The sequence below is a fragment of the Alligator sinensis genome, unplaced genomic scaffold (genome assembly GCF_000455745.1).
Source record: "Alligator sinensis unplaced genomic scaffold, ASM45574v1 scaffold515_1, whole genome shotgun sequence".
Lineage (NCBI taxonomy): Eukaryota > Metazoa > Chordata > Crocodylia > Alligatoridae > Alligator > Alligator sinensis.
In genome coordinates this window covers 2,261,955-2,271,199 of record NW_005842096.1, presented here as the reverse complement: position 1 = coordinate 2,271,199, position 9,245 = coordinate 2,261,955, and the positions used below count along the sequence as shown (strand labels likewise).

At 45.6% G+C, this 9,245-nt stretch overlaps 1 protein-coding gene across 1 annotated transcript in view; it reads left to right on the top strand.

The window, feature by feature from the left end:
• Positions 1-85: 85 nt before the first annotated feature.
• The window catches only part of CEP192 (centrosomal protein 192), a 100,024-nt gene continuing 90,864 nt past the window's right edge, over positions 86-9,245 (top strand). The window contains 4 exon segments of the mRNA XM_025204721.1: positions 86-150; positions 340-492; positions 4,079-4,204; positions 7,797-7,954. Coding sequence (XP_025060506.1) covers positions 350-492; positions 4,079-4,204; positions 7,797-7,954 — 427 coding nt within the window. The 5' untranslated portion in view covers positions 86-150; positions 340-349.

Sequence of the window (9,245 nt, the reverse complement as noted above, 5' to 3'; positions counted from 1 at the left end):
CCCGCCTCCCCGCCTTATGGCCGTGGGCGATTGGCGGAGAGCCGAGGAAGGGGGCGGGGCGAGTAGAGCCGAACGTTGGGCGGGCCTTGCGGCTGGTGCAGGCGCTGGCAGTGTGTCGGGAGGTGTGAGCACAAGCCCGGCGCGGGGCGTGTGAGTGTGGTTGTGGAGCCTTCCCGCGCCCTTGGCGAGGCGGGCGTTGCCCCCCGCCCCGGTTCCGCACAGCGGGGGGTGGGGCCAGGCCGCGGGGGCTCCCCGTGTCCTGCCCTGCCCTGCCCGCGGCCGCTCCTCATAGTGGGGGCGTCGCGAGCCTGGGGCTCATTGCTCGCTTTGGGTTTCCAGCCGCGGCGCCATGGACGGCTTCGGCGACGAGACGTTCCCCGGCACCCCGCCCCCCTCGCCCGGGGCCTCGGACAACGTGACGCTGTGCTCCAACCCAGGCCTGCCTGTCGCCGCTTCCACCGTGGCCAGGGTCCGCCCGGGCTGCGGCACCAGGTAACGGCGTTGCCGCAGCGGCGGGCTCGTCACGGGGGTCTGCGAGCACTTCTCTGACAACATGGTCTGAACAAAACCCCTGGCTTGGAGGCGAGAACTTTTATTAGACCAGCGAAATAGTGGCACAAAAAAAAAAGTCTTTCTTTGCCAGTTTTGGGGTACCAGTGCTTTCGTCATGCTGAGGGCAATTCAGAGATTGGGAAGGTTCTGGGTAGAAGAGAGACTCCACTTTGCACAGGGGAGGTAGAGGGTGCAGGTTTATTCCCCTGGGTACCTCAGAGTCCTATTTGAAAGGAAAATCTCACATCGTCTTTTACATCCCAGTGTCCTACGCTCATCTGAGCACAGACTTTTGCCCTGCATGATATGTGGCTTTGTTGTAGTCCTGTCAAGGAGGTGTATTTGCCCCAGTGTTGTTCCCCCCCAACTGCTGCCTGTCACCCTGGGAGGCATCTGAGTAGTTGCTTGGAGGTGGGGTGGTTGGACAGGGTGCTTCACCCCCACCTGCTCCAGTGCCAGCCTGCAGAGCACTGCCATCTGGGGCTCCTCTAGGTCCAGAAACCAGATAGCATGGCGGTAGCAGTTGCTGCTCCCCAGCTGCCAAATTTCCATCCCCTTCTGCAGCTCCAGGTAGTGCGTTAAATGGAAATGTGCAGGTGGCCCCAGCTTCCTCCAGGGTGCACCGGGGTCCGTCTAAAGCACGAGGCGTACAGTCTCAGCAGAGCCCTGATCTAGCAGTGCAGGTCTGAAGGAGAGCCCTCAGGGCTCTGTCCTGGCCTGTGGATCAGCCCCTGTGCCATTCCCCCGGCCTGCACCACCCGAATGCTGAGCAGTGCTCTACCCAAAGACCGTCATGTTTGTGAATTGACAACAGGTGACTGTTACCTGTTGCTTTATTTCATAACGTGCAGCTTAAGGTAGCGTAAATCACGTTATACCTTGACTTTAGCACGGCTTTTGACACAATCTCCCATGACCTTCTCATTAACAAGCTAAGGCAATACAGACTTAACAAAAGTACTGTAAGGTGGTTCTATAACTAATTGGAACTTTGTGCTCAACAAGTAGTCACCAGTGGCTCAACGTCTGGGTCCCCTAGGGATCTGTCCTGTTTAACATCTTCATTAATGATTTGGATGATGGGGTTTAGTGCATCTAGCATATTTGCAGATGATGACACTGAGTTGGCTGGAGCTGCAAACACTCTGGAGAGCAGGGCTAGGACCCAAAATGACCCAGATTGATCACAAACCATTTCTCCAGTCTATGTGATGAGATTCAACGAAGGCAAGTGCAAAGTCCTGCAGCTGGGACAGAATAACCACGTGTACAAATTCAGACTGCGGTACTAGGTACTCCAGTACTGCAGAGAAGGACCTTGTTATGGTAGATCATAAGCTGAGTATAAGCCAACAGCATCCTGAGTTATATTAACAGTAGTATCAGTCTCAAAACAAGGGAAGTGAGTCTTCCACTCCCTTCAGCACTAGTGAGGCCTTCTCTGGAGTATCGTGTCCAGTTTTGGGCCTCACGCTTCAAGGAGCATATGAAAATGCATTTAACTTGCTAAACAAGAAGTCCAAAGTTGGAGTAGCTTTTTATCCTAGCCACCTGACCAGACTGGGAATAGATGTTTTCCTTTAACTTTTTTTTCTATGGAATAGGCTTTGATGCTTAAAATTGTTTATATTACTGAAGTGATACTCAAGTGTGCTATATTGGAATACATGATGCTTTAAATTACTTTCTTAAAAAAAACAAGCCCCAAAACAAAAAAAAGAAACGAAAAATATACACTAGCAGCTGCTAATGCTAGCAGTTGTCTTAGGTGGTTTTCTTTTCTCTGTTAGACCTGTACTGCAGAACCCGTTTGTTCAGCAAGTAACAATGCATTGTCCATCTTGCCCTCCTATTCTGTGTTACGCAGCTAAAGTATTTTAAAACAGTGTTAGGGGAGTGGCAGAATGGGGCCACACCGGTGCCCCCGGGGGCAGGAGCGCTGAGCCTGGGCTTGGGGAGAGCTGCATGGAGGCTGTGCCTGGTATGGGCAGACTGGGCAAATCTTTCCCCATCACACATGCCACAACCCTCCCCAGCCACCCTCTTCCCACACACTCGCAGCCCTTCACAAACCCCATATCCACACACCCACATGCTCCTCCACCCCACATGCACACCCTTCCCTATGCCCCCCACTTGCCCACAATATACAAGAGTAAATCTTCATTTTAAGCTATTGTGCAATCCTCTCTATGTACACTACACAAATGCAAGTAAATCAGGACAAAAATATTTTTTGGAATCAAATTAATGAGTGTTGTAATAGATGTTTGATTTTTAGAATATAATTTGGTAATTTTCTGGTTCTTAGATGGCAAAACCTTGCTGAACAGAGTATTTCTGGGGTGGGGGAGGGGGGAGAATGGGAGGGACTTCTGATGGTAAAGGTTAGGGGGTGGGACTTCTGGTCCCAAAGGTGGCAACCAGGGGCCAGGGCTACCTATGTGGCCTTTGACATCTTGCCAAAACTCGGTAAGTAGCCCTCCGCCCAAAATAGTTGCCCGCTCCTGACTTAGACTTCTTTCCTGAAAGAACTCCTTGGAACTGAGTAGGTAAGATGTCAGAATAGTTGAATTGAGGATACCAAGCCTTCAGCATGTCTTTAGTCTTTCTGGGAACTCCCTGCAGTGCACCATCTTCCTCTGAATATGACTTTGAATTAAAAGGTTGGGATTTTATGATCTACAGATTAGAGGTGCACTGATATATCGGATCAGTACTGATATAAAGAAAACTGTGTCTGTATTGGATATTGGCCCAATGGGGCCGATAATTTGGCCGATTAAATGGTAGTGCTGCACGCAGCCACATTGCAGCACTCAGGCAGCGAGGAGCACAGTCAGCAACTGTGGAGAGCTGCTTCCAGCTGGTAAGTGAGGTGTGGTGGAAGGGGAGGGGATAGGGAAGGGGCACGGGGCGGGCCAAATCAATGCCCCCCATGGTGAGAGAGGGGGCAGGGGACAGAGCCGTGGCTCACAGCCCCTGGTGACCTTCCAGGGTGCAAGCAGTGGCCAACCCTCCCCTCCTCCGTGAGTTACAGCTCTAGTTTTCCACCCGCCTTGCTTGGGCAGCACCTGCACCCTCCCTCATGTGGGGGGTGTTGATCTGCTGTCCCCCCATGCCCTCTCCCATTTCACCACGTGGAACTGAACAGCTGGAGGCAGCCGTATCAGAAATCAGATCGCTGTTGGCTGATATTCCTCCTTAAATATCGGCTATTGGTATTGGCCCCAAAAATCTCTATCAGTGCACCCCTATTAGAACCTGTTTACTAACGCTTAACCTACAAGAAATTCTTTGCAGAGGTGTATTTTGCTGCATTTTTCTTGATGCAAGCATCTTGCATAAATAGCAATATTTCTACACACGTACTCATGTAGATGTGTTAAAATTAAGCTACAATCATTTTTAGGGCCTTTATCTTGTAATATATGTTAGTCTCAAGCTTGTCAGGTTTTTATGTCATCTCTTTCAAGAGCAGACTAGATGCCACACAAATTGGTCCGTTTGTATTTTCTTTCAACAGAATTTCTGATGTTCAAGCATCTTATCTGGAAGAAGGGAGACTTTCACTTCCATCAATAACTCCCCCAAGTAGCCAGTCTGACTCTGAGCCAGTGGGGAAGCTTGCTCTCAACCTTCAGGATGATTTGTAAGCAAGAGTACTATTTTACTCTCTTAGAAAAGATTCAGATACTAATTTTAACTAATTATGTGGTGTAATTGTATATCAGTGACTGAATTGGTCTTTTGTAAGAAAATAACTTGGCTCCAGTTACTTCATTATGTTTTTATCTGTTTTCCAATACAACTTTTCTGAGTTGTTTCTTTTTATACAAAATTGTATTACTGAAATCTAAAAATCTAGGAAATAAGCTTGCATTTAAAACTACCATATTGGAAGGGATAGTGATGCTTTGAGAGTTTATTTCTAGTTCAGTGGCCCCGAGCTCTTTTGCTGTGGAATTTAAAAAAATAAATCTGATAATTACTCTCATTTTGCTACTTGTGTTAACTTCAGATGTTGTTCTTGCTTAGGCAGCATTTCCTTTGTTAATTGAAATATTCATACAAGCTAACTAGTTTTAGTATTGCCAAAAAACCCTGCGGCAATTTTTCCCCCTGCTTTTCTGGACAGCTCATGTGAAGTGCTTGTGAAGGTCTTAAAGTGTTTCTTAACCAGGGTGACAAAACATTCTGATCTATTGTGGTCTTAGCGTTTTTGCAACAGAAGAATTGCTCTATTTTTCTGTAGTCAAAACAAGTGAAAATTAGAACTGGCATTTTCCAAAGGGTGCCTTGAGTCTGAGTTTGAGGTCCACTGTCTTAAATAGTCTGCAGTGGAATAAACAGTTGTCTTCGGAGAACAAAATTAAATTCATAGCATGTATACTTTTCCTGTTCGGAAAAAAATTGTGGGAGAACTAATTTTGATTGTTTGATTTTAAATGCTTATAAATGTTTACTTTTAAATTTGATTTTGATGCTTCTGCAGGTTTTGAAATTAAGGCGGTATTAGAAAAAGTAATTCACAGATTCCTGTTTAACAGTAGTAAATTTTGCAGATAATTTTGGGTTTGGAGTTGTTAAAATGCAGAACCAACAGAAACCAACATTGTTTGGTTACTATTTGCTGGCAGACTGTGAAGCCCTTGGTAATGGTTAAGTCTCACAAAGCAGAGAGTATGAAAAATAAAATTTTCTCTTTAAAATTATTGCACCTAAATGGAGTTTCTAAGAATTTACGGGTAAATGCTGGTGAAGAAATAAAACCTAAAATGGACCTTTCAGGAAATGTACTGCCCTCACTTAGCTCATTTGCAAATTATTACAGCAAGAATAACTTGTGAAAAAGTTTCTCCTTCATTGGAAAGTTTAACATTCTAATATTATAAAAGCCTTAATCTGTCCATCTGTCCGTCCATAATGCTTTATTCACGCTCTGATTGGCTTACGAACAGCCAATCAGTGTGCAAAGAAGTGTTTGGTTGGGTGTCAGGGCTCCACCCTGATAGTGGGGACACAGGACGGAGTGCAGGCAGCAGCGGCAACAGAACGGATGGAATGTGGGGGGGTGAGGCCACCAGTGCTGGCTTTGCCACCCCCTGCCCTGCTCCCTGCAGGTGGCTGTGATAGAGTGGTGGGGGTGAGGGAAGCCACTAGAGCTGCCCCTTGCTCCTTGGAGGTGATGGCAGAGGTGTGGGGGGAGGGGAAGCAGGGTCAGGATGCCGTGGGGGGGCGAGGCCACTGGCACTGGCTTTGTCCTGCCCCTCCCCTCCCCCCCTTCCATCATCTCCACCTGCAGGGCCCACGTAGGCTCACATGGCAGCAGTGGGAGGAGGAGTGGGCCTGACGTAGGGCAGGGGAGGAGTGGGTGCGCTATGACAGTGAGGCAAAGGGAGGAGTGGACCCAGGCCTGATGCAGTGAGGGGGAGAAGGAATGAGCCTGAGCAGGGGCAGAAGGTGGCCTGCTGCGGCAGTCGGAGGGGAGCAGGGGGCCCAACGTGGCCCGACACAGCAGCGGTGGGGGGAGGGGAGGAGCGAGCCACCGCCTCCTCCCCTTGGGCCTAGGTCCACTCCTCCTCCTCCCCCTCTCCCCAGTTGTTGGCCCCCACTTCTCTTATCCCCCTGCTGCCGTCAGGTCAGCCCGGGGCCACTGCTTCTCCCACCCCCGCTGCGGTGGCCAGGCTTCTCCCCACCCTCTGGCCCGGTCCTCCCCTGCATTGGGCCCGGGTCTGCTCCTCCCCTCCCCCTGCTGCTGCGGCCCAGAGGAAGGGAGTGGGTCCGGACCCCAAGCAGCAGGAGGTAAGGGGGGAGTGGGCCTGGATTGGGGGAGGAGGGGTGCGGCACACAAGGCTCCATCCCTGCTTGCTCCCCCCTGTCATTGACAGGCAATTGGCTAGTTGTATTATAATGACACTATGTGAAAAATCATAGTTTTTGATTAAACTATTTTTCTCTGTGAGGATTTGGATAATACTGAATTAATTTTTTCAGGTAACTAGGTGGCTAATATTTTTACTTGTGGTGTCATGATACAGAAATAATCCTTACATTGAAGGAATCAGCCTCTAAAACAGAGAAAGTACACCTATGTATTAGGGATGTAAGTGTTGTTTACATAATTACCCATTTAAATCCCTCTAATGATATCAGTTAAATGGTTAACCAATAACACACCTAGCACCCATGTGTTGCAGCTAGTCCTCCTTCCCTCTCTCCCTCGTCCAGGGGAGCGCTGCAGAGAGGGAGGTAGAGGTAGAGCTGCATGCTGCAACTAGTTGCCTTCCTGGGGCACTGCTGCTTCCTTTTTCCTGCTGGCATTAAAGGTTAATTGTAGTGCATTAACACTATAAATACACTTACTGTTTAACCGTTTAACTTACTATGTATGTGATTGCAATGAGTTATAAGAATATGGGAAGTTTGAAGAATTTGGTGGGATAGAGTCAATATGGCTTAGATGCTTCAGCATGTTGGTGTTTCCCTTAAGTGTTTTACATTCACTGTTCATTTTTTCTTAGTGTGTGTGCATGTGTGGCTTTCATAAATGACACATTAGATACACAACTAGTATAGCCAAAACTGTACTTTGAACTAAAGATTCATCTTTAAAATGATACAGGGCCTGTTGTGAAAGATTGAACTTGGCTTATTTTGGTTTGTATCCTTTATTTCTGAATTCAAGTGATAAGTCAGATTAAACCAAATGTCAGCACATATAAGCATAGGTTTAAATAGTTTTAAAACATCTTTTTCTGTTAAATTTAGTACAACTTCTTTGCCAGCAGGGTCATGCATCCTTCCTAGTTTTCAGATTTCTTGTAAACATAGTACCCATTCATTGTCTATGAAGTACTTTTAAAAAGGGGTTTCTGTACGCTTACAAATAGTGTCTAATTCTTCATCAGCATGGTCAGTGAATGCTAGTAGTGATTTGTTGTACATGGGTGTTAGGGATACTTATCTCGCCTTTTGATCTTGCTCAGAATCAAGTTAGCTGACAGTAGTAAAAATGATGGAGGCAGGCCTGTGTTTCATTTTCTCCAAGTAATAATGGGGATATTATAATGGCAGTGTTTTGTGCGTCTCTTTAGCTATTATGGGTAATACTTAAGTGGATAGGGTTTCACTTGTTTATACACCAGATTTTGAAATAACCTTTGTATTCTGACTATGATTGAGCTTTGTCTTAGGCAGTCTGTTAGCAAAATGACTTTCCCCCTCTCTTCTCCCTATCCTAGGGAAAGTACTGTCCAAATTAAAGAAGCGTATCCTATTTACGATAATTTGGAAGAGTCCAGCTTAATACAGAGAGGGATCAATCAAAATGATGCTGCTCAGTGCTCAAGTCGCAGTCAAGATTCTTTGTTTGAAATATTACCACTTGAACTTTTGGAAGGTATTTAACTTCTAGAAATGTATACACTTAATTGTTCACTACAGCTTTTTTGCATTCTCTCTTGACACCATGAATGTTTTTGTAGCACAGCATGAGCAATACTTTTCTCTTGGAACATTATTATTGACTTTCAAAGATAGAAAGATACACTAGTAGACATCTGGGACTTGTATCAAGTTTCACACGTGATTCAGAAGGTAAGGCTAAATGAAAGGGCTGTTCAGGTCCAAGGTCTGATGACTTACAAACAGCCTAAACTAGAAATCAATCCTGAATACTCCTGGAAAATTGATTATTCATGGGTTCACAGAGATGTCGCTTGTTTTCATTCCCTGCTACAAACCATCAGAATTGTATTTAATGAGCACCTTTCCTTTTTCCTTTTCTACATTGGCCTGAATTAGATTGTCATTATATGCAACTGGAAGAAGAGCTAGAAAACCGTGCTTGTACAATTTAAAACATTGTTCTGGTTTTGTAAAGTGATTCGTTAATTATTAATTCTAACATTGTTTTTTAATACCAGTCGCTAAAATCACAATGCCTTAAAATAAGAGTGTAGTAATGGAAATGAGTTAGTAATTGGTGATCTGATTTTTTTGAAGGCTTGGGTATCAGTATTAAACCATCTTTTATTTTTTGAATGCTAATCTGAATAGATTAGGGAATCACTAAGTACTGTAGGTGTACTTGTATTTTTGACTCCCTGCTTCAAAGAGAAATCTGAGAAGAAAACCGTTCCTTCTGGCTACTGTAGTGCCATTTTTTTTCCATTCAAAGAGAAATGTCATTGAAGTTCAGTAGAAAAAATATCAGATTTAGAAGATAGGTACATCAACTTTTAAATATAATTGGGTTCACATGTTTCGTCATGAATACAGAAAATGAGCACTTCTTGATTTTAGCAGAACAGCCATTTTGTAGTTCGTGGAGTGGGGCTACCACAGCAAAGATAACACACTTTTTTTTTTTTTGAACTGATGGCTACAGAATTATTTTTTCAAATTTTTGTTGAATATTAGGCAATATCTGTGTCTTTTTGAGCTGCTGTGGCATGAAACACTTCAGTCAACTGGATTAATGAATTTTTTTTGAGACTAGCCCAGGTTAAGCTTTTTTATTTTTATTTTTTCCCCCTACTGAAGCAGTATCTAAAATCATGAAGGACTGGTGCCTCCCAAGTCTGGGGGAGGCACCATTTGTAGCATCAGCGGCAAGTGGGGACTGTTTGCAGATGTCAGCGGTGGTGTCACTGGCAGGGTTGGGGGTCGTGAGCAGCAGGCAATCTCGG